Raw genomic sequence first — 25,423 nt, forward strand, 5'->3', positions numbered from 1 at the left:
TCAATTTAATTCTCTCATTAGGCCTAAAGATCATATTCTTCGATCTGAAACCAGGCATCTTTCCACTTTTTCAATTTCCTTCGTTTTCCTCCCGCATCTTCTAAGAGTAGACCCTTGGTATGGAGAAGGGGCAACTCTTTGTCATCATACGTAGCCAGAGTACCCCAATCCCGTTGGCACCCCTTACATACTATCATATTCTTCATCGTAATACCATCATTGAGGGGTATGGGTGTTTTGAATTTGGTTTCGAACCGCGAGGTGAATGATTCATCAACCACTACATGATGCTGGTTTTTGATGCAACGTAGGTCGTCACTGTAGCAAGCAAATTGCCCACATTTTAAGCAACTAAGCGTAACTCGTTCTTGAACACGTTTTTGCTTGTTAGACTCATCCTTCTTGCGTTTCATTTCGCGATTTTGGTGGTCTTTCTTTTGCAATTGTAGGATCTGTAATTTACAGAGAAAATATTGATCATGTTGGTATGAAGAGAAAAACAAAAGTTATAACAAAACAGGAGAGGTGAGTATGAAGAATAGTGAAAAGGAACATGCGGCTGATGTGACATCCCCCTCCTAATGTTTTTCCTGCGGGACGGTCCCAAAAAAATCCTAAAAGAAGAAAAAATATAGCAGTAATGGTGCTCTTCTTTTTTAGCCCGAAACACCGTGTTTTGGATTAAATTGGTAAAATTGCACATTTGTGCGCGCTTCCCTCGCTATGGCTTATCAAATAGCAAAATTCGCTTTCATTTTGAGCTACAATAGTCTGAAATTGAAATTTTTTCGCGCGATTTTGCGCGCAAATGTTTCAGTAATCCAGCACCAAAGTATGCTCGTCTCCCCTAAATTTTAATGCTTCCGGCGCCGTTGAAAAAGTAGAAGCAAACGAAGAACATTAATCATTAATGAGTGAAGTAACATAACATATCGTGATGGTCTGTGAGACATTTACCATTATTTTAACGAGAACATTTTCCAACCACATCGGGGCTCGAACTCTTGACCTTTCGCACAAAAGTCTAATGCTCTATCAACTGCAGTAATTTGACTAAATGCAGTTATTTATCTATTCATTATTAATTTGTTTGGGTTTATGGAGAATCCAAAGACTATAGACCCATACCATTTGTAAGGCTACGAATAAAAAAATGCTAGTCGATCGATCATTTAGTTAAGAAAGAAGACTAGCAAGAAATAGACGGAAGAAAAACAGGCCACTCGCAACAAGCAGTAAATAATGAGTCCTTAGGTCAAGAGATACGAAATTCTTAATCCATGCGCACGACGATACAACGGCTAAAAATCTTTGCGCCTATTTCAAAAACCTCGTTCTTACTGGTTGTTAAAATTCATAGTGGGGTTCACATTACGGGGACATCCCTCTATCTCCAAGGACCGCTATCTCTAAGGTTCGCTATCTCTAACGTGTATAGTCTATGGAGACCAGAATCCCACTATCTCTAATAGAGAAAAGGGTTCGCTATACCTAAAAAAAAAGTCCGCTACTTCTAAGGTTCGAACCGGCGCCCACATTACTAACCTTTTCAAGTGTTTGCTGTTGCCTTTCATCCAGTTGTTTTTTAATCTTTTTGGTAGCCTTCATCATGGTTTCCTCCCCAATGCGAATCCTCATGTCAGTATCCCTTAGTTTAAGGTCTTCATCTACTACCAGATAGTACACGCCATCTTTGGCGCGATTCCGTCCTGCAATAAAGTTCCAAGTCAATTATTTCAGACCAAAACAGATACTGGTATATAATAATGGAAAGTACATAAACGGACAGATCACCGTTTTCATTTATGCCCACAATGCGGCAATATTACGCCGATGATTGTTTTATGAATGTGCACTTGCCATCGCGGCAACATTACGCCGATGATTTTTTATGACTGAGCACCTGAAGATCTTTTATCATCCGTTGTAGGCTAGAACTTGGAAACGATAAAAAAAACGTTCTTCAGCTTTAATGTTCTGCGTGTTGCCATAGGCTTCAACATATTAATAAGTCCCAAATTTTTAGATATTTTCTCAACAATCAAAAACTATCTTAAGAACCACTGAACCAATACTAGACTTGTTTGTACTCATTTTTCATGCTGATTCCAAATTTATAATTCTGACATTTTTCAACTGCAGTCGACAGTTAATATTTTCTCAACAGCGGACATGTCTTCCCTATTTTTATCAATAAAACAAAAAGTTATAATTGAAGACCGAATTAAAAATACTAGTGTGCGTCTGACGTCAGGGCAAAGGCGCGACGTGATTGTTTGCTGACCTGCGCAGTAGAGCATTTTCGGGCTGGTTGACAGGACGTCATACGCAAACTAGTCTTTTTAATTTGGTCTTCCATTATAGACAAACATTACCTTTGGTCTGTATGCGCCCTACTATGTCAGTTGTGTGGTTATATCGTACAACCACATTGCATGATGCGACATCCAACCCTTCCTGAGCAATAGACGTCGCTACGATGAGCTTGTGATTGCCTTCGCGAAATCTAGAGAGGAGATCTATCTGTTGACGCTGTGTCATCTGTATGTCTGAAACTAATATACGTAACAGTTTCAGATGATTAAAATTGTGTAGATTTGCTGGTTTGTTGTTTTCTAATTTGTTTCTTGAATTACTTTCATTAGGAATTTTACATTTCCTTGAGTTGTAAATTGTTTTTCAGGAGTAGTTGTGTCAGATACTACTGGAGCAGGACCAAGCTAATTCCGACGAAATTTTTCAATCTGTAATTGTGACATGATTTGATCCAATCAGACGAAATTCTGCAATAATGAAATTGAGATATAGGCAGAACATCAGTCATCGTAGGTATTGAGCAAGTTAGAAATGCACTGGTCGCTAACTAAATTTTCAAAATTTCAGACTTTGGTCTGAGATGCCAGATCATTTCACACGTATTATGTAGAAAACATATTTTAATGAATACTCACCACCCGTTTTGCCAGTGCCTGTTAAAATTCCGGGCCTCAGAAACTTCAAATCGTCTGTGTCTTCTATGCACGTTTTTAAGGCAACCGCAAATGATCTAGTCTTCGCGAACAGAATTCCACGCTTCGCACCGGTACCGACCAATGGGGTGAAGGCTTTCTTGAGGACTGCTCCTAACTTCATGATAAGTGGATTGCGATTGGCTGGGTCGTTGCTGATTTGCTGCAGACGATTTCTCTTTTCTGCATAATGTAAAGTTAAGTTGTAAACCCATGTAGTTGTCTAGATATATATTTACTACATTTAATTAGTAAACAATAGAAAAGGATCACAGAAGGATAGCAGACACTTTTTCGCTCTTCTCAATAATCACTCGATTAATTGCCAAGCAGAACTTGACAGATGTAAGTCCAGCGTAATTGCAGAATTTAGTCTTCCCTGAGTTAGGGCTAGAGTTAAGATTTGGGTTATAGTTAAGATTAGCGGGCGGACTATATTCTGCAATTACAATATCCTTTGCTTTAACAATAATCATGATACTAATAAAATACCACCTTCACATATTAAATTACAGCAAGATATTAATCACAAAACGTCCATGTTGTTTTTTCGTTTCAATCATTATAACATTATATAATGATCATGATGATAGTCTACTCACCGTCAAAGAGTCGTACCAAATGCCTATCAGTATCATCAAATCCCTGCCGTTTGGACTCGAGAGCTTTCCTGAATTCCTCCAAATACATGAGAGCGTCCTTTGAACGAATGTTGCGATTTATGTCAAGGCTCTCATTGTATTTCTATGTCATGAGAAAAAACAAGAGTTACCTTTACTTATGAGGAATTTTAAAGGAACATTCCAGCAATCACAACATTTTGCCTTATATGGTAGAAAAAACAATTACCAAGCACGAATCACGTGGTTTCATTTAAAACAAACTCATATTGACCATAAAAACGAATAAAAAGAGCCGGCTCTCAACACGCAATATTCAAAATTCCCGCGCCGAAATTGCCTGACGAATGTGCCGATTTTACAACCCAGTGACCAGGAAAGCCGAGAAAAAGTTCCGGGCCAAAACCTATCTAGCAACATTAAAATAGATAAATATGTCTCAATTTGTTCGGCATGGCAGACATCAGCAACTTGTGTTCCACCATTATGTGAATAGTTAGCAAGGAGTTGGGTACGGTGTTTGTCATCACTCGGATGTAATGGGTTTTTTTTAAAGAAGTGTGAGTTCGGGTTACGTAAGGATCTGTCCTTGTTTGGGGTGACCAAATTCTCGGCTCTCCCCTGGTGGTTTATGTGCATTTGGTTCCCTATCCCTTTTCCTAATCCAGCCGTGTTTCCCCCTGCTTCTTAAATTAATCTTTCATCACAAGAAAGTAAACCAATAAAAGTAACGAACCTCAAGGTGATTGGCACAGGTCAGCAACTTGCGTTTCACTATCTTGTCGGAGATGATGATGGCGACATCGGTTTCCGTTTTCCTTAGCCACTGAATGTAAGCGCTGTTTCCACGTGAGTTGGGAATCTTTAACAACGGATTGTCCTCCACAAGAGCATTCCAACCTAAAGAAAATGACAGTAATTATATTACGTAGGAGACGGGCAGAAGGCTAGTTTCCAAGCCCCGCAGCACAGTATCTGACTAGATCGACAGTTCTTTGGGAAAGTATAATGTGAAGGACCTTTGGTTGGTCCATTGTTTTTTTAGCAGAGTCGTTACAGGAGCAGTGATTCAGAGGTAACCAGGATATGAAGTTAGGGGAGCGTGACCCTCAAAGCTTGGGGAGTCTGATGGGTGATGCTCCCACTGAGAAGTTAGCCATTTGTCTTCAAAATGAGAGACCAAAAGAAGTCATTGTTGCACCATCATTAGGTTTCACTGCCTGAACAAAATTGATCATGTCTCACCTCCTTTTTCAACCAAATTGACGGTAATAACTCTTGTAGTGAGGGATCAACATTTAACCACTAGCAAAACTCACTTACTGGGAACTAAATACCACACAAGGTCATTTTTATGTAACTCATTGACCCATTTGGGTTATATACTGCCTCTAGCTATAATGACAGCCTTGTGATCTGGTCAACTTATTGACAGATACCAACTTCAGGAGGGAATTCAACTTTTTATCAATTCTCGTCAGGTAGTGAAACTTAATGATCGTTACACTATTATTTATTATTTTCAGACTATATATTATTATGGATCACCAACTTTTAGGCATGGATCTAGTACTCAATTGCGCACAATTTTACCATTTCTCTTCTTTTTTTCTCCCTTTTCTCAAATTAGTTTGCCGAAGCTTCGCGCGGGTATTTAAAATTTCAGTGCATCTCTGCATAATACCTGGTGTATTTTGCATCAGTCCTTCAATCTCCTCCATGATCATCTTGATTTCATCTGCAAAGGGATCATGCGTCCGTCCGGGAGCTTCCACAATTTCTTGAAATAAATGCAAAGTTGGGATTTGTTTGTTATAAACTTCTTGTTTTTCAAAATTCTGAACTTTTATGAAGCTTTGTGATATACAGTTATATATCGCAGAGGCATTCATTGTATACACCCCCGTCACTTCCAAAGTCGATTGGCTGCTATCGCCCACTTATGAAATCTTGAATGTCACTATCAAGGGGCCCGTGTGTTCATGTTCAATTATACCACGGGCCCGTAATGCTCTCGGCAGCCCCGTGTATCAGAAAGACTTTTTGAAGCAAATTAAAGGATTTTCCTGCTGCATGTGCTGCTCAAGTATCCCAGGATGTCAGACAGGTAAATAGCACTTGAGATCTTTTCAACTGCGTGGGCAACAACAATGGAGCTGCTCACCAAGATGAAAGAATTTCACTTGCTATTTACCTTCCTGCAGGATGTAAAGTGGTCTGGTGGTAACTTCTCTTTGAGCGTGTGTGTCCTCGGTTAGATATGATAAAGTCATATGCAGAATGAGGTCCTCGTTTGCAGGTATTTACAAACAGGGTATGTCCGGTTGAGGGGACCCAGAAGAGATGTGCTAAATAGATGTGATATGTGAATGTAAGTATAACGAACATAATTCAGTATGTTACCTGTGGTCTCGGCTGTTCTCCAGATAACTTCATTGTTCTATATATTGCCATAATGTTGTTATACGGGCTTTTCCCCTGTAAAACAATAATCATAATATATTTGATGAAAGATGAAAAGCATACATTTTTAATCTTAAATCTATGTTAAAAGATCTTGCTTGCAAATGGCAAATTTCTGTCCAAAACAGACAAAAAGGTGTCGGAATATAAAAAATGATGGCTCGTCGAACTCGGCAGATTACAACACTGCTGTGAAATGTCAGCATTAGCCTAAGCAAGAGAGACAACTCAATGGCTCCATTAACTGATTTTTGTAACTCCTGTTGTTAGATTCCAGACATACTCGAGTCCATTCGAAGTGATTGGATGCGTGAAATGATAAGACATCGCATGCCCTGGATTACGTAAGCTAGGACAATCTCATAAAGCCTATACAGTTTGTCCTCTCTGAGGTACAAAGTGACAACGCGCGCGTATACAGCGTATAAACAGTGCGTAGTGCTGCGTCTCTGCTGCAGATATGCGTACCTTTAAAGTCGGCACAATGCGTTCGTCCGCGTCGGTACTTTGTACTTCAGAGTAGACTGACTGTAGGGCTATACACGCTGATGACTACGTACTTATGCTGGTTTCATACTTTGCTGCCGCTTGCCGCTTTGACGACAAACGCTCTAGCGGTGACCAGCGGCAAGCCAGTATATCGATCACTCCACCGCTTTGCCCAATGCAGTAGATCACTAGAAGTTGAACTCAAGTCAACTCGGGAGAGGCCCCGCCCTGATTTATCGAGAACAGGAAACGATTTTTTGGTGGTGCTGAGCGGCAACATTGGTTTTCATAGTCATGCCGCTGCCACTCAGCGGCGTGTCGCTCCGCTCGCTGAAAAGTACAAGCGGCATGATGAAACGTCACACCGCTTAGTGGCAAGCGGTAGAAAGTATGAAGCTCGCATAATACTCTTTGACCTACCTGACAATTGTGGCATTCATCCATTATAAGCAATCCAATGTCAGATAGCTTAACATCCTTTTCTTCAATTGCATTCATCAAGACTTGTGCTGTCATCACAATGACGGACTTCTCCTTGAGTATGTTTTTGAGAGAACCTTGAGAATTTTCACCGCTAAGACCGATGATTGACTTGGCATCAAAATAGCGACGAAATACTTTGCACTGCTGGTCAACCAGAAGAACCTGGTGTCGATTTGAAAAAAAATGAGAGCATTAGACCTTTTTACTTATATCGCATCATGCACTATTCCAGGGTTCCACCGGCAACATGTGCAATGTCGGACTTCATGGGATGCGTTCGATCTCATGCCCGTAAATGAGGGTGCGAGGATGGCACAGTGTATAAAGCACAGTGCATAGCCGTGCGTGAGTATCGAGGACTGCAGGATTTACTCTATATAGGTGCGAGGTACCCTAGAAGAGTGCATGATTGGATAGTAAACGGGGAAACGTATTTTAATTCTCACACAATCGCTCACAACAAAAAACAACTTCCAAGGTTATTAAAATATCACAATCAAACAACCCAAACCTTGTCAACCAGGAAAACGACCTTCCTCTGCATCTCTCGAACTGCAGAAGAACTTGCTTCCCCTTGGAGACTTCCACCCGCATTCTCTAAGAACTCCTTGGCTACCTTCACAGCAACAATAGTCTTGCCGCATCCAGTTGGAGCTACGATGACTGTGTTCTTTCCTCCATCTGGTCCCGGAAGAGCTGGTTGTGCCAACTCCAATTGAAAGCGACGCAGTACAAGATCTTCTTTTGGAGTCGGTTCGAGGGAGTCTTTCAATTTTGAAACAAAAAATATGAATAGTTGAAGTAAATTCACATTAACCTCACTATCTATTAATCTTTCATTTCATAAAGAAAAACATATTAAAACTAATTAAGCGTAATTCATGATTAATTTAATCTTTTAAACGAATATTGTCATCAAGGAGGTTATCTCGGTGGTGTAGCTATTATAGGTGGCATATGAGTATGTGAGCATGAAAATGGAAGTATATCACTTGTAATCAACAGTAAATAAAAAGGTTTCATTTAATGGCAATTATTGGTAGCTATTAAAGGTTTCATTTTTTATCATTTTTGTTTCATTTTTTTATAAAAGCATTATTCCTATCAACGACCTACGATATTCTAGTGTGAGACAACGCAAAACAATGTAATATTTAAACAACAGCTTCTGATTTTAGTGCATGTGAAAAGTGCCTCAGATTATACACGTTTCCCGTAAATGGGCTACTCTATTTAAAGTTCACAATCCCATGTGGTAGATACTGGAAATATCTTCCATAGGGGAATATAAATTTCATATGGAATGAACACATTATGCAGCTCCATTTTAAATTTGTAATTACCATCTGAGAAAGAGGGTGCGTTTCATATAGAGTTGCTCAATGTGTTCCTTACATTTGAAATTTGTACTCATTACGTGGAAGATATTTCTAAAATCTTCCACAGTGGTAGTGTGGATAAAATATAAACATTTTTGCAAAGTGAAACTTAAAGTCACTACCTTCTTTGCTTCGCTTGGTGGTATCAACTAGCGTATCCCTCGACCGGCTTACAACACTCAGAATTTCATCGATAGTTGGCCGCCTGTTGCGATCTTCTTCCCAACATTGCTTCATCAACTTTTCCAGGTCTTCAGGGCAGTCTGATGGAATTGTCAGACGAAGGCCCTTTTCAGTGATTTGCCAGATGATGGCATAACGATCCTGCATTTCTTCAAACGGGATCCCTCTCGTCAGCAACTCCCACAAAACAACTCCATATGAAAAGAAGTCGAATTTAGGCGACAATACACCAGCTTTGTGAATCTCCGGTGGCATATATGCAGCAGTTCCTGTGTCTTTTGCATTATCCGTTGTCTTCTCTGCGTTCTTCGACAAGCCAAAATCAGCCAACTTCAAGACATTCTCATCTGCAATAAGGTAGTTATCCGATTTCACATCTTTGTGAATGATTCCTTGTTTGTGGAGATATTCTATTGCCTGTGCTGCCTGCGTGGCCCAAGCTGTAAACTGGTCTGCTGGTAACTTCTCTTTGCTCTTCCTAAGGTACGACTTCAAGGAACCTCCGTTACAGAGTTCGAGTATCAGAGTGAAGGCTTCGTCTTCCGAACTACGAGCCACAACACCAATCAACTTGACAATGTTAGGGTGACTAAGACCGCAAAGTTTGTCAAGTTCATTTTCGTATTCCCTTTGATCATTCCCATCTGGATTGAATCTTTTGGCAGCAACATCCTGACCTTTACTCTTCCATTTCATTCGATAAACAGCTCCGAATCCACCTTCGCCGAGTTTACCAACCTTTTCTAAGTCATCCAGTGGTATTGTTGGTGCAGGATGCCATATTTTCCTTTTCTGCAAACAATAAAACATGTCATGATATTTTTAAATATTACAGGAACCGTGCCATTAACATAGGGACTTACGGCAGCGGGAACATTTCTGCGTAATTATAGATGGTCAGGGGATTCCCTCTATCATAATAAGAAATAAATAATTATTTAGAGAAATCAAAAAGCCTTTGGCGTAAAAATTGTAGTGCAATGACTGACCACTGTGATGACTGCCAGCAGACACAATTTCAATCAATGACAATTTTTGTTTTGTAATCGATCAAAAAAACAAACGTTTTATATAAATTGTGAATTTAGCCTGATTTTACCAGCGAACCATTGTTGAAGCTATTTCACATGCATATTCAAACATCTCCAGAGAAAGAATGAAACTATAAATTATATTGTTGAAATATCTTATGTTGATTTCGAATGATAATATCACGAAGTCTTAAATATTAAGATCAAATTCCAAAAACCAAAACAAAACATTGCAACGCAGAATTTCCCGACTTACCCAGCAAACACAAAAACGTTTTAAAAACGTTTTAAATAAGTTATATTTTGGCTTTTGGTTTAGGTAAAAACGTTTTAATAACATTAAAATGTCGGGTTATATAAAGGTCATGATAACGTTTTAAAACGTTTTGTATGAAAACACACTACAACAATATTTTTAAATGTTTTCAAAAATGTTATTGTAAACTATTTTTGCAAACATTTTTGCCAAATATTGTGTCAATACTTAAATAACATTATGTTAAAATATTTGAACCCAGCAAACACAGAAATGTTCTTAAAATGTTTTTTCAAAACCTTTTAATGACATTTAATTGTCGGGTTATATAAAGGTCATGAAAACGTTACTGAAAATATTTTGGGCAAACATTTTTCGCAAAATATTTTAAAAAAAAAAAAATAACATTCTGTTTAGAATGTTTTGTATCAAGTTTTCAAGAATGTTTTTGGAATGTTATTAAAACGTTTTTGTACCCTTTATATAACCCGACATTTAAACGTTTTCTGTAAAACATATTTGTTTGCTGAGCAGTGTTTTTTAAGGTTATGAAAACGTTTTATACTCTTAATATACCCTTTATATAACCCGACATTTAAACGTTTTCTGACAACCTTTTATAACCTTTTGCGAATGATGTCGAAAACGTTTTGTGTTTGCTGGGTATGTAATTTCATCATCATATCAGTGTATTCATTATTTTGTTCGAGACCCTCTCCAAATGTTCGTGCTATGCTATTTATTACGTAAAACGGCCATTCCATCTTTTCAAAATGTGTTACGTAAACAAAAGGATAAACACAGCATTATGAGATTTACATTTTATATCATACCCGTCCAACTGCTTTTGCGGCCTGGCGGGTAAGACCTGCATGGCTTCATAAACAATGAAGTAACTGATCGCTGGTTCGAGTCCCATTAACGCCGCGGAAACTGTTTTTCTTTTCACAATGCATTCCGAAATGAGTCACTTGTAGGTACCCTTAAGGTTGGGGATTATGAAAACTTTCTCGCCTCATCTGCTAAATAGTTGGTCTAAATATACCAAAAGTATACATTCATCATGCAGTTATTGTTAACTACATGTATGCACACAACACAGGGGCACTCACAATAGGCAATTGACCCGTACTGGTAGCGCTGTGCTGTGGGTATAGGAGATGAACTAGTTAGCGTCATATACAACAAGTATAAAAGCTCTGATTTTAGTACTTGCTCTATGTTTCAATTACTTATTCTTTTCAAAATATCTGAATTTGTAATCCGGTACAAGCTTTAATAACGGGGGAGCATGCATTTGTATGAAAAAGGGAATCTACCATCTTATCCAAACTCCCGTGTTAATCCAATGCACATTTTGCTTCACCGGGCCGCCCTGACTTGGTCGCGTTTGGGAGAGGGGTACCACCAAACCGTAATAGGTACAAATTTAGTACTTTCTGTCAATCAAGTATGGTTTATTTTCTACATGTCAATCTTTAAATTATTAGCATAGTCCTTATAATAACGGTGGAGCGCCTTGATGAGTAAATGATAGCAAACCAGTGAAAAATCCCCAAAACTCAGTCAGTGGAGCTCCGCCCGTGCATGTCAATAGCGTCATTATCGATTGGATTAGTCGACCGTAGCGGACAATTCGATCGCTCATTGGATTCATATTATCACGTGGTAAGAAATGTGCATTGTACAATCGATTACTATAATGGTTTAGTACTGCATGTTTCGGTTTAATCTTCACTAAGCGGGTTTATGGCTGAAAAGGTCACGGTGAATTTGCCGTGGACAAAACTGCACTATGTATATTTAGAATGGAAAGAAGTTGACAAATCCATCTGTGACGTCAAATTTTGGTAAAAATGCTCACTTTTAGAGAAGATGTCAAAATTTATCACATATCAATTTGTAAGCACTCTTTAGCAAAGTCCTAGTTCATTTACATGAACGTTTGGACAGTATTTATTGTGGGACATTAGAGCACATCAGACATATCGAATTGCATTCTGATATCAAATAATTTTGATCTTTTGAAATTCGCAATGTAATACACATTTTATGGCAAATCCTTAAAAATGGATATTTTTGAGATTTAACAGTATTTTATAAATCTGATGATTTATACTTCAAGTGTGTGTAGGTGGGATGAAAAGCCGACGATCAATTGAAAATTTTAACCTTTCGTATTGAAGATATGGATTTTTTTTCCAAAACACCAAAAAAAAATTAGGTCTTTCGGGGAAAAAAATCCATATCTTCAATATGAAAGGTCAAAATTTTCAATTGATCGTCGGCTTTTCTTCCCAGCTTCATACACTTTAGGAATATATCATTAGATTTATTAACTTCGAGGACTGTTATATATCAAAAATGTGAAAAATATCAAATTATAATAATTTGTCATAAAATTTGTATTATATCAAAAAAAAAAAAAATGAAAATTATTTGATGTCAGAAAGACATTCTTCGTATTCAGAAAACAATTTGATATGTCTGATGTGCTCTCATGTCCCACAAAAAAATACTGTCGAAACGTTTAAAACGCTCATTCCAGATCTCTTAATTCATCGCTATGCCTCCATAGTAAAAACGCAGTCTTTGTAAACAGGTGGCTGATTCTCATGAAAACGTGACAAAAACTTTAGCTGTTTTCTGTCTATTCTCTTAAGGGCTCAGATAGCGATGTTTTCATGTATTTTTGTGGGACCTAAGAGCACATGAAACATATCGAATTGCATTTTGAAAACGAGGAATGTCCTTCTGATATCATATAATTTTGATTTGTTGAAATGCGCGATATACATTTATTCCCCAAAAGACCTACATTTTTTTTTTTTTGGTGTTTTGGGGGAAAATATCTATATCTACAATACGAAATTTTCATATGACAGACGGCCTTCAATCATTTAATTTTAGTACATTATTATTAGATTTATACAATTTTCAAAAATCATTTGATATCAGAAGGACATTCCTCGTATTCAAAATCCAATTCGATATGGCTGATGTGCTCTCAGGCCCCCCCCAAAAAAAAATACACATGAAAGGCGTCGCTATTCGAGCCCTTAATATATGCGTTTGAAAACTGTTTGAACTCAGTCGATATGGGATATTGGATTCGTGCATGTTATTAATACAGAGTTAATTGTCTAAAAACAAATAGTAGTTTCTCGTAACAGCGTGGTCTTTGCGGGGGAGGGAGTTAGGGGGTTAAACCTGTGCTAACTGAACCCCCCAAAAAAGAAAATTCAACCCCTCTAAAAACAACCCCCAAACAAAATCTTAACCACCACCCTACCCCACCCTATTACGCTACGTCGCGCCATTACCATTATTTTTAAATATAATTATATAATTATTATTAGGCCTATATTCTTAGGCCTGTAAATAGGCATACTTAAATTTGAGCCATTGCGTGTCTGTCTATATAAACGGTACAACACTGTTTATAACTAAAATATACAAAACCTTACAAGCTCGTTACAAATGCTTATTAGGCCCCCATATTGCATTTTGCTTATTTCATTTTCAAATTCCAGTATTTTACTTATTTCAAATTCCAGTACATTTAATAAATCAAGCGTATGCCTACCTTTATTTCTGGCGAGTCAGTTCTGTCTTCCGTCGACGCCATGTTATCAGTGGTAATGAAATGGCAACATTAATCAATATTGTAATACAGAATCTCAAAGTTCAATGATTGCATGAACATGTAGTACTAGGGAAATTCCCCCGGATGTCCCGCTTCACTATAGTGTGTCCCTAGTAGAAATGACTCAGTGTAAAAATGCTTCATAATCTAATAATAAAATAATAAACAGTATAGACCTATTATAAGCCTATAAATCACAAACCCTCTATATGAAATAAAACATATAAAATAAAACATAATTATTATTCTGGGGCAAACGCGACATTTTGCTTGTGAACAGGAGAATAGTATTACATTGGGGACGGCGAGTAGCATTACATTGGGTTTTGTATATATAAAATTTAATTTATGTGATTATTGGCGGCATTATATGCAATTTAACTTAATAATTTTTTTTTTATTTTATAAAAACCACTGTTCCACCTACCCCAAGTGGATTGGATAAGTGGGGCACCAGACTAAATAGGCCCTAATTGGCTCATCTGCATAATTTCATCAGCACCCACCCCCTTCTGCGTTTCGCGCCTCGGAGCAGGCCAAATTTTTGCCCCCCCTATTCAAAATCTTCCGGAGCCTCTGAATAAGTATACTATATTTCCTCAAAGTTGGCCGCCACATCAAGGTAGTGTTAGTCTCAAGCATGTCCCGCATCTCATACCAAATAAACTCCAATATTGAGCAGTGAAATTATAACATACATATTTGCAATGGGGTAAGTCACCATTCGATATCGTATTGGCCGATTTAGTGCTGCAATGAAGATGTAGTATGGTGTCCCACTTACCCCACTGTCCTACTTACCCCCATCTTACCCTATAGTACTATATTTGCGTGCTGTGTTTGGAAATAATTCTTATGTTCAATAGTGCTGTGTTTGCGTGCTGTGGTTGGAACATAATGCAATTTTTTAAAATTCTTATGTTTTACATTATAGTGACGTGTTTTGGTGCTGTGGGAATGTGACATGGATTTTTTAATTGTCATGTTTTCTAGTTTTGTGTTTGCGTGCTGTGTTTGGAAATTATACAGCATGGAATTTTTAAATTAATGCGTTGTCTATTATTCTCTTATTCTGTTGTGTTTTCGTGCTGTGTTTGGAATTACAACACTTTTTCCAATTTCTAAATCGTGCATGTCGTGTATATCATATGAATCCCCCATTCATGCAATTGACTTACAGAGCTGTGAATATAATGTACTCACTAGGCCTACTACTAGTCACATAGCCAACGTGGCAATGGCGTCGACGGAAGCCAGTGCTGACTCGCCAGAATTAAAGGTACGTGGAATATTAAAGTAAATTTGCATCATTATTTTGCAATGAACAGATTCATTCTCTGAATCGTCCATGGCCTAATATATGGCTGTAGCCTGTTAGGGTAAGTGGGACAGTGGGGTAAGTGATGGGACACTTACTATATACTACATCTTAATTGCAGCACTAAATCCACCAATACGATACCGAATGGTGACTTACCCCATATCAAATATGTATGTTATAATTTCACTGCTCAATATTGGTATTTATTTGGTATTTGAGCTGCGGGAGATGCTTGAGACTAACACTACCTTGATGTGGCGGCCAACTTTGAGGAATTATACTTATTTATTACTAAATATTTTAAAATCTTTGCTGATGATGGACAAATTGAGAGATAATATATTTCATTTACCATGAAAAAAATACTTTTTACAAGCCTGATAGCAAACAATCATGATGAAATTATACAAATGAGCCAATTAGGGCCTATTTAGCATGTCCCACTTACCCCAACCACATGAGGTAGGTGGGACAGTCGTTCTTGAAATTAATTTTTGATACAAAAAATAACAAAATTACTAAGTTAAATTGCATATAATGCCGCCAACTAGCTCAAAAATAAAATTAATACTGAACACGCCTATTGAATGACTTGATTATTACTTTTTTTTTGTAGGCCCCCTATATATTCAGATGAAATTAATAAACATAATGATAGTATAGCATTACTATTTTTTGGTTTAATTATGTTAATAATGCCCAAATGCTCCGATATAAATATGCATTGCTGTAAAATATGTTCTTTTAATGTAATAATATCATAAATATATGTGTCAAATTTACCCCCTACCCCAGAATGTGTCCCACTTACCCCAAAGTGATGATGCTTGCAAAGCCAATCTCTATTATCATTCGTTTCCGACCTTGGAAGTATTTCAACCTTTGAACCGAAGTAGAAAGAAGTAGGAGACTTCTTAAAGGCTTAATGTACGATTTCCTTGAAATTTTAAATTTGTCATTACTCAAAATGCTGAAATAATACCGTAATAATGATCGGGAATGGTTTCGGTCCATTTTGAGCTGAAATAACGAGGTAACGTGAAAGAAACACTGCTTGTTATTTTGGCCGTTTAACACGCAGTTCTATGGGCGGACATAAAGTCATAATTTCTTGAATTATGACTTTATGTGGAACTTTGCTCTGTTTACCTACAAACACAACAAATTTGACTGATTCCATTTAGGTGCAAGTTGTGACATGTGTAAACATTACAAATATGCCAAAAAATCAGGTTTGAAAAAAATTAACCAAATTCATATTATAAGATCGTACATTATGACTTTAACATGCATTTGCTTCGTCCTCAGTAAGCGATTTTGTAAGACAACGCGTAGTATATAAGTGGTGGATTAACAGGCTAAAAAGTAGTCTTATTCTCCATGACATAATTCGTAATAGCAGTGAACTCTTTGACTTGACCATTTCGACCTAGGGATGAAATAGTAACCTCATTTCCCTCATAAAGCAGTGTGCAGTAGTGATTGTTTTTAGACCTAGGGATGATGAGTTTTAATGAATGTTAAGTCTGTAACCAAACAGAAATTTAATATACCAGAAATAAAAATGCATTTTAATTAACTTTAAAATATTACACAAGCATCAAATTTTTACTTTTACATGTGATGGTCTTTTAGAGCATGAAAATCTGCTTCGCGATCATCTACCTATATGAAATTGAAATGACCTTTAAAGCCATTGGCTGACGAGAAGAACACCATCAATATTGTTTTTAATTCTGTTTTTACACGATTGTGAATGTACTTTAGTAAGGTATAAAGATACCTTGCAAAAATCAAGACTTTAGCCGAGACTCTGAATAAACCGTCTGAACAAATATTAGTCGAACGCGTATGCGATGCTCATAACACAGTACGTATAATACGGTATATGGCGTTTATGGCAGTCATACACATCAAACGATCGTGCCGTATCACAATTGACTGGCGCTGGTAGTAAATTCCAATTTTCTTTGCTTTACCTCAGTTGTTCGGCTCGAAATTAAAATGGGACATATCTGACAGTAACTAAAAGCTAACATTTTATGGACTTAATACTAATATATCTTTATGGAAATGTTACAATATGGCTTTAAGTTCTGGCTCAGAAATGATAAAAATAAAGACACCACACTTTTTCCCCATTATTTTCCAACTATAGTTTCCCTGGTATTCGATTACCAAGTGGTATATAGATTTGTTCTCACCCATCACATCCTGTATTATCTTCAAGCAAATCTGTGCATGACACCGTAGCCGTTAAGACCCCTTAAAACATTTCCATTTTATTTACATAAACTGGTGTACCATTTGCTTTATTCAAAACAGAAACTGATAACATCATCTCCTCCACCAGAAATACAACGTGGTGACTTAGAAAAGGTAGAGGGCAAAGTTCATAAACTCGGAGAAGGCGGATTCGGAGCGGTTTATCACATGAAATGGAAAAGTAAATGCCTGGATGTTGCTGTCAAGCGATTCAACCCAGATCGGGATGATCAAAAGGAATATGAAACTGAACTTGGTGTACTTTGTGGCCTAAGTCACCCTAACATTGTTAAGTTAATAGGTATTGTGGCGCAGAGTCCGGGAGATGAAATTTTCGAAGCATTCACTCTCATACTTGAACTCTGTAACGGAGGTTCCTTGAAGTCGTACCTCAAGAAGAGCAAAGAGAAGTTACCACCAGACCAGTTTACATCTTGGGCCACTCAGGCAGCACAGGCAATAGAATATCTCCACAAACAAGGAATCATTCACAAAGATGTGAAATCGGATAACTACCTTATTGCAGATGAGAATGTCTTAAAGTTGGCTGATTTCGGCTTGTCGAAGTATGCCGATAAGACAATGGCCAATGCAACCCCTCGAGGAACTCCTGCATATATGCCACCTGAGATTCATGAAGACGAAAAACTGTCGCCAAAATTCGACCTCTTTTCATATGGAGTCGTTTTGTGGGAACTGCTTACAAGAGGGACTCCGTATGAAGGCATGGAACCACACTGCATCATGTTTAATGTAACAGTAAATAATCTCCGTCCCATCATTCCATCAGACTGCCCTGAAGACCTGGAAAAGTTGATGAAGCGCTGCTGGGAAAAAGATCGCTACAAACGGCCAACTATCGAAGAAATTCTAAGTGTTGTGAGAAGGCCAAGGGATACACTTGTTGATCCCAAAAGAAGCAAGGAAGGTAATAATTTAAAATTGAAGGTTAACAATATATATTTTATGATTTTATTTGCTGCTGCTTCGTAAGTCCGTTCACCCGTAGATGGGCGGCTACGGGACTAGCACTGTTTCATAAACATGAGTAAACTGTATAAAAGAAAACGATGGCTTTTTTCGACGGGAATGAGCAAACTATGATGAGTTTCGCCGACGGGAATGAGCAAACTATGATCAGTTTCGCCGTCGAGCCATGATTAAAGGGGGGGATAGAAAAAGTTATTGAACCCAGGACCTCTGGTTTACGAGACCAGCGCCTTAACCACTTGTCCACGGGAGCTTCATGAATAGGCAAACTGGGAATTCAACCTATAAGCGGTCAAGCAATCCTACCTCCTTCATGCAAGTCATCCCATCATAGTTTGTTTATTCCCGTCGAAAAATGCCACCGTTTTCAGCTTGTCAAGCCCTAGCAATTATGGAATGACTTGCATGAAGGAGGTAGGGTTAAGTGACCGATTATAGGTTGAATTCACAGTCTGCCTAATCATGAAGCTCCCGTGGTCAAGTGGTTAAACCAGAGGTCCTGGTTTCAATTCCCGGGCGGGGCATAGTGCAGTTATTATCTACAGCAAACACGACCTTTGCAGTACTTAAACCTGGTTAACAGGAAAATCAATCGATAAAGTCTAGCCCATCCTCCACATTGAATGGTGGACTGTACTTATGCCCAAATATGGCACTTGCCAATCAATAATCACCCACTTGAAATCCCCTATCTCGCTCCACTGACAAAGTTATGGACAGATATGGGAGTTGTTTTCCTGTTATTTGTCACTTACATATCAGGGAGGTACGAACATTTGTAGATGCCCCACCTACTCAGTTTTTAGCCTACATGTACGTAATATATACATTATTCTTGATTGTCATCAAGTACAAAAAATATCAGTCAAGGGGTTTAGCTTTAATGCCCTCGGAAGAGAGCGGTGCACAAGTAAGTGATAGTCACTAAAAGTTGCATTCGATTTACACGGGGAATATTTCAGGTCATGCGTGCCCTTCCTTACTAAATCTTTACTAGACAATGCCCTATACCTATAACACACACTGTTTGTAGAGGTCACGCGTCAATGGTGAGAGCACTGTGTATTGTGTATGGTCACTTGAACAATCCATAGAAGAACACGTTTTAAGGGTCGCAGAAATTTTTTTCGATTGCTGCTATTTTAAAACTGAAAAGTAAATAGTCACATTGAAACAAAACTAATTAACTTAAACTAACTAAAGTAGGGGAGGCGGTTCATGTCCATCTTCCAATGTCTAACCCATTGAATAAGCCCAATCGCCATTGTAACTTCCGGTTTTTGAAAGCAGTTTTGGGACACTTTGACCCCTGACATATCCGGAAAATTGCTGTAATTATTATTAATTAATTTATTATTCTCATATTGTTATCATTAGATATCGTCGGTCGCAACACATAGTGGCGTACGTGCAGGACAAACGCAAAATACATTTCCGAGAAAAACGCGTTTGAAGAATATGCTACTAATAACATAGTCAGTACTACTTCAATATTATCTCTCCGTGGACCGATTACATTTAAAATTGAAGTTAAAGGATTAAACTATTAAACTGTAACTTTAATAGTTAAAAAGGAATAACTTTTACATGATATATCTAGCTCTAAACTTATACGCCACTATGTGAAACGGAAGATTTGGGGGGTTTCGGCTCGTGTCTGAAGCATACGCCATATTATTGACGGATGATGTGCCTAAATGTCATCAAATCCGATTTCGCCGTTTCACATAATGGCGTATGTTGATCGTGCGTCAGTTTGTGAAACGGGATTGTTAACATACGTCAATTGATTAATTAACGTTATTTATTAATTAAGTATAGTTGAGCTTTCTTACTCGGTATACTTGAAGAACTTGATATATAAAACCGTTGGGCAAAATTTTATAAAATTGACCAAAATCACCGTACGCCACTATGTGTTGCGACCGACGATATATTTAAAATATTCATTTATTCAATAATAATGTTTTTTGGGTTTGTTTTAACTCATATAAAACATTTAAGATTATATTTTGTACGCACAAAAAAAGAATTTTTCTGAATTTTCCCAGAGAGCAAAGTGTCCCAAAACTGCAAAAACTGTCCCACAATGCATTGCAAACTTCCAATACCGATTTGGTTTATTACCTCAAGAAACAGTTTGATATCAAATTTACTTCAACTATTTATATCTTTTTATTTAAAAATAATTAAAAGAATCCCTCGAACAGACTCCAAAAGAAGAACTTGAACTGCGTCACTATCAGTCTGAATTAGTAGAACCAGCTCTGCCGGGACCAGATGGTGAAAAGAACACGATCATCGTAGCTCCAACCGGATGCGGCAAGACTATCGTTGCTGTGAAGGTAGCCAAGGAGTTCTTAGAGAATTCACGTGGTAGTCTTCAAGAGGGAGCAAGTTCTTTGCAGTTACAGAGAGGCCGAGGAAGGTCGTTTTCCTGGTTGACAAGGTTTGGCTTGTTTATTTGTTTATTTTTTTTAAACTGCAGTAGTTTTCTTTTAAACTGTAGTCATGGTAGTAGTACCTGTTTTCATTTTAATCAGAAATGAAGAAAATTATCGCAGAGAATGATTTTAAAGGTTTGTTTTATGTTTAGAATTCGGCTGACAACTAATTGTATTTTGATGTGGTCCAGTCGGTCGGTAAATGACACACGCAAGATTATGGAAAATCAAAAGACCAGACCCATGCAAAATGCTTAAGCCAAACTAAGAAACCTATCAAAAGTATACCTTTAGTTAAAACAAAGAAGAATAACAAGATATAGATTTAAAAAAAATGGAGGCCATCCTCTGACACCCAACAAGTAACAATTTATATTTTTGCCCTTAGACCTTGGATCGAAAGACAAGATATGTGATATTCCTGTCCCTTGTCCCGATACAAGGCCGATTTAGGATAAGTTTTGGGGAATAAAACAAGAGGTCTTATAAGGCCCGCAATGCAAACCTCAATATTAAGTGCCCCAAGCTCTCTATGCTGTACCGAGGGGCTGACATCCCCTCCGAAAGACGGAGTACAGATTTAGTGCTTAAAATCGAAATACACATTCAATATAAGTAAATAAAAATTCCTTTAAAAGGAATAGGGCGGGCAAATGAAAAATTGTCAAGAGAAATGAAAGAATGAGTAAGTCTTCACAATTAAAAACGGGGAAAATATGACACAACATCGATTTCCAATGGGGGAATAACACAAAACGTATAACCAAAGTTAAAGGAGTTTTTAACTTTATACGTTTATACGTTTGTTATTCCCAATTGGAGGTTGTGTCATATTTTCCCTGATTTGAATCTTATCTATTGCTTATCCCTTGTTCTCTACTGGTCATTTGGAACAGATTTTCCCTGTTTTTATATTAACCCTTCACATCATAACAGAAGACGTTTTATGTTAACATTTTATATAAAACATTGTTATAAAACTTTTGTAGATAATAGTTATTTAAAACATTTTCGTAATCATACCTAGAGTTTTTTTATCATCAGATAGAAAGACTTCTGCTCATCTTCTCTGGTGAGACAACAGGGCTGGGGTATCTTTCCATATCAAAGTTTAAAAATCTGTCATATCAATTTCCTCAATATGTTGTTTTGATACATCAAATATTTGATTTTACAATATTTCGATATTATTTTTTAACTTTGTAACTTGTATGATTAACATAACTGTATTTTAAAGCGTCAAACTATATCATTATTTTGTCCCAACAAAAATAATCCAGGGAATAAAATATTCATTCATATGTTTATTTATTTTATTCAACCTGGGTCATTTCTACTGGTGCACATGCATTCTAATAATTTGTCTATGATACCTTATACAAGCATCAGCAATTTGTCACAAGATTTGAAAAGTAAATAGCTTATGTACACACTGAACACAATGCACATACAAGCTGTATTTAAGTACATACCGAAGCTATCAGTATAAAAATGACCTTCACGATGCTATTAATTTAGCCCAAAGATTAGGAAAACTAGCAAAACTGGTGAACTGGTACTGTTCAAATAAAAACATCGGCAAATCTTGCTGCAATTTCCAAATAGTATTTCTATTACTTAAATAATTATTTTTGTTATTTCTTTTAATACAAACACATTACTGCCTATGACGACTTTATCGTATTACTTACATATCAAAATCAAGTAATAATTACAAAACTCGCCGTAAACTATCACCTCTGTGGGTGTTTGGGATATAACCGGCACGAATATTTTCTCAACACTGCGGCATGTGAAAAAGTAGGTCAATAGCCAAAGAATATAGGGCGGGTGCGGCACGCACCCGCCCAAAAAGTCATCAATGCTTGGGGGATTAGTTTTGACCTTTCTATTTTTTCGAATCAACATAAGGTTATTCTAGTTGACCAGCAGTGCAAGGTGTTTCGTCGCTTTTTGGATTCCAAGTCGATTATCGGTGTTAGCGGAGGAACCCCTTACCGTCCTCTCAATCACATACTCCAGGAGAAGTCGGTCATTGTGATGACTGCAGGAATCTTGATCTATGCCTTGGAGGAAAAGATTGTCAAACTATCTGAGATTGGATTGCTTATATTGGATGAATGCCACAACTGCCAGGTTGGTCGGGTCGAATTGGTTAAGAATAAACGATAGGAATTTTTGTTTTTACTATCCTCTATCGTTTAACACAGAATAGGCAGATCCAATAACCATGATAACACCATAACCACTACGATAAAATATTGGACCTGCCTATCCCTGACACAGAATAGGCTGGACCAATAACACCGCGAACAATACGATAAATATTCGACCTGTCTATCCTTAGAGAAACGATAGGAATGTTTGTTTTTACTGTCCTGTACACGGCTGGACCAATATTTTGAGTACTGGATGCCGGTTCTGGATGCTGTGTGTGAAATTTGATATTACCCCAATTAATTAATAAAAATGTAATAAAAGAACCGTTGTCCGATTTTATATGTTCCGTTTTTTATTGTACATTGAGGCCTATCATTATTGTTTCCAAAAATGTTCACAACATTTGGACGAAAAGATGTATTTGGCGTTAAATTTTACTGGGATAATGAGAAAAATATGAACTTTCATCTGATACCACAATCTCCGTTTTTGTGACGAAAAATGGGGATGAGGCTGTAGCTAATTAAGCAGAGTCAAGTCTGAATCTTTGTCGATATGAAAAGCACAATGTCACATTCCCATTCACCAATTTTCTCCAAAAAAAGTCACAAATCATTATGTAATGCACCAGACGAAATGTCTAATCTCTGGTCATAATATCAAAATACAAAAAAACCATAATATTAATGAAGAAATATTTGACTCCTTGCTTCTTCTCTAATTGTTTTACAGGGAGGCAACCCATATAACAGAATCATGGCAATATATAGGTCAATGAAGCTCTCTGGAGAAGACTCAAGACCACAGGTAAAACTTTAGGCCTAAAAAAAACCAAATTAATAGATAAGCTTTCTCGTCGGGAATTCAGAAAAAAAAATAGTCACGCTTTTTTCCATAGGCCTATTGAATTTTCATACTAGAGTATGAAATTCGCAAAAATATTTTGCCTGTTTGTAATTCGTACTTCAACTCTGATTATTCAAACAACCAGCCTGAAAAACTCATTTTTACCATTGTATTTTGTGACAAACTTGCGTTTTTTTAATATTGTATAATTATGGCAAACTATTTTTACATTAAAACCGACCAACTGACCTTAACTTCCTCCTTTTTGGCAATACAGTATTTAGCCCTTATATTATCTATACAGTATGATAATTCCGGTACAACATGAATGTGGCATGATTTGGCGTCACAAACACCTTCATCACATACACTTCACCCGCCACAACAAGCACACCCCACATCCCACCCCAACTTACACATTCACCCCCACACGTATTGGATGGGGTGGGTTGTGTGGATGGAGTACGATATGTGAGTGTGTGTGAGTGAGTTGCTGATATACCCATTTGAACACCCAAATATTTATAATCATTATTGTTCATCATCCTACCCATCGTCCACCATCACGATTTCCACAGATATTTGGCATGACGGCATCCCTTTCCCGTGGCCAAGCTAATACGGATATCCAAGCTGAAGAAAACACGTTGTTACTGTGCGCCAATCTGGACGCTGAAGTTATATCAACTGTACACAGCCCGGAATGTCTGGAAGAACTTGCTGAGCATCAAAACGTCCCCGATGAAGGTAATTATGAAAGTTTAAGGGGGTACTACACCCCTCAATAAATTTGTGACTATTTTTGCATTTTTCTCAAAAACTAAAAACACCCTGGTAACAAAAGTTATGTATATTATAGGGGCAAGGAATCCAATTACTGCACTGGAATTTCAGTGACCCAAGACAAGCGGTTCGATACTAGTGATAGAAAATGAGGTACCGCTAGGATGTACCTCATTTCCTATCATATTTACTGAACAGCTTGTCTTGATTCACTGAAATTTCAGTGTAGTAATTGGATTCCTGGCCCCAATAATATACATAACTTTTGTTACCAGTGTGTTATTAATTTTTGAGAAAAATGCAAAAATAGTCACAAATTTACCAGCTTCGTGTATTTGATCTATATATGTTATTTGTTGTATCCAATGAGTTGTTGTATCCAAATCGCCAGAAAGCTTCAGAACAGGCTTGGAATAGATAGATATTGCTACACCGGCTCATAAAAATGATCCCAACTTTTCATTTCTTTTATTAGCCATTGTGGAGGCTCCCGGACGAAGGCAAGATCCCTTTGCAGATGAAATCAAGATAATCATGAAGCAGATTGAAGGACTGATGCAGAATACACCAGGTATATGATAATCCACCCATATCATAATCACCTTTAAGTAAATCGTAGAAGAAAATGCTCTCATCGTAAAAATCATCAATGACTTTGCTCATTGGCTTAATATATGTGACGTGTCATGTCAAAAGGAGACACTTTTGGGCAGGATCATAAATGGAGAAATAGCCAAAAATCTGTCCGGGGGTGATTTTTTCACAATTTAGGTTTGTTGCAAATTTGTGATGTTATGAATGCTAAAAATATTGTCTGATAGTTTCAGACCGGAATATAACTGCATGGCATCGTGTAGTTTTTGAGACATTTTCAAGTTATTTCATACTATCAACATTGTCAATAATATTTTTTTTAAGGCCGATATCTCAATTGCCAATTTCATAATACCATAACTTTCGAACTCAATATCTTCCCTTAGGAATGTCCGATTTCATTGGGGAAAACGGCGTTGTGGAGCAAAATATCTCTATATTTAAGATATGTAAAAACTCAAA

The 25,423-nt window shown here is 37.4% G+C and overlaps 4 protein-coding genes across 5 annotated transcripts in view; 2 read left to right on the top strand and 2 right to left on the bottom strand.

Moving 5' to 3' along the window:
* On the bottom strand, nt 1-5,405 carry LOC140162599 (antiviral innate immune response receptor RIG-I-like). The gene is made up of 7 exons (XM_072185863.1): nt 5,313-5,405; nt 4,365-4,528; nt 3,611-3,752; nt 2,952-3,191; nt 2,376-2,555; nt 1,546-1,709; nt 1-452 (listed from the first exon to the last, which is right to left on the bottom strand). The coding sequence occupies exons 1-7, from the start codon at nt 5,353-5,355 to the stop codon at nt 24-26; spliced, it is 1,362 nt and encodes a 453-aa protein (XP_072041964.1). The 5' UTR covers nt 5,356-5,405; the 3' UTR covers nt 1-23.
* A 614-nt stretch (nt 5,406-6,019) lies between these two features.
* On the bottom strand, nt 6,020-13,602 carry LOC140161715 (mitogen-activated protein kinase kinase kinase 20-like). The gene is made up of 5 exons (XM_072185015.1): nt 13,499-13,602; nt 8,565-9,417; nt 7,575-7,828; nt 7,001-7,225; nt 6,020-6,106 (listed from the first exon to the last, which is right to left on the bottom strand). Exons 1-5 carry the CDS (start codon nt 13,538-13,540, stop codon nt 6,020-6,022), a joined length of 1,461 nt encoding a protein of 486 aa, XP_072041116.1. The 5' UTR covers nt 13,541-13,602.
* A 1,160-nt stretch (nt 13,603-14,762) lies between these two features.
* The window catches only part of LOC140162600 (antiviral innate immune response receptor RIG-I-like), a 35,546-nt gene continuing 24,885 nt past the window's right edge, over nt 14,763-25,423 (top strand). Inside the window, exons 1-6 of one of the 2 annotated variants that reach the window (XM_072185865.1) lie at nt 14,763-14,837; nt 20,331-20,583; nt 22,490-22,714; nt 23,471-23,545; nt 24,163-24,331; nt 24,843-24,938. In XM_072185865.1, the coding sequence (XP_072041966.1) occupies nt 22,619-22,714; nt 23,471-23,545; nt 24,163-24,331; nt 24,843-24,938 (436 nt within the window). In that variant the 5' untranslated portion in view covers nt 14,763-14,837; nt 20,331-20,583; nt 22,490-22,618. Of the gene's footprint in view, nt 14,838-17,264; nt 18,073-20,330; nt 20,584-22,489; nt 22,715-23,470; nt 23,546-24,162; nt 24,332-24,842; nt 24,939-25,423 lie in introns of those variants that run through there. The other variant, XM_072185864.1, reaches the window with a different exon arrangement.
* Nucleotides 14,796-20,994, top strand: LOC140161716 (mitogen-activated protein kinase kinase kinase 20-like). The gene is made up of 4 exons (XM_072185016.1): nt 14,796-14,837; nt 17,205-18,072; nt 20,331-20,583; nt 20,967-20,994. The coding sequence occupies exons 1-4, from the start codon at nt 14,796-14,798 to the stop codon at nt 20,992-20,994; spliced, it is 1,191 nt and encodes a 396-aa protein (XP_072041117.1).

Source organism: Amphiura filiformis, chromosome 10 (genome assembly GCF_039555335.1).
Source record: "Amphiura filiformis chromosome 10, Afil_fr2py, whole genome shotgun sequence".
Lineage (NCBI taxonomy): Eukaryota > Metazoa > Echinodermata > Ophiuroidea > Amphilepidida > Amphiuridae > Amphiura > Amphiura filiformis.

Coding starts and splice junctions, on each gene's coding strand:
- LOC140161716 (XM_072185016.1), top strand. CDS start 14,796: ATGGCGTCGACGGAAGCCAGTGCTGACTCGCCAGAATTAAAG. Junction 14,838..17,204: donor CTGACTCGCCAGAATTAAAG/GTACGTGGAATA, acceptor TATTCAAAACAG/AAACTGATAACATCATCTCC. Junction 18,073..20,330: donor TCCCAAAAGAAGCAAGGAAG/GTAATAATTTAA, acceptor AATAATTAAAAG/AATCCCTCGAACAGACTCCA.
- LOC140162599 (XM_072185863.1), bottom strand. CDS start 5,355: ATGATCATGGAGGAGATTGAAGGACTGATGCAAAATACACCAG. Junction 3,192..3,610: donor TTTGGTACGACTCTTTGACG/GTGAGTAGACTA, acceptor TACATTATGCAG/AAAAGAGAAATCGTCTGCAG. Junction 1,710..2,375: donor AGGGCGCATACAGACCAAAG/GTAATGTTTGTC, acceptor ACTTTATTGCAG/GACGGAATCGCGCCAAAGAT.
- LOC140161715 (XM_072185015.1), bottom strand. CDS start 13,540: ATGGCGTCGACGGAAGACAGAACTGACTCGCCAGAAATAAAG. Junction 9,418..13,498: donor CTGACTCGCCAGAAATAAAG/GTAGGCATACGC, acceptor TATTGTTTGCAG/AAAAGGAAAATATGGCATCC. Junction 6,107..7,000: donor ATGAATGCCACAATTGTCAG/GTAGGTCAAAGA, acceptor ATTGTTTTACAG/GGGAAAAGCCCGTATAACAA.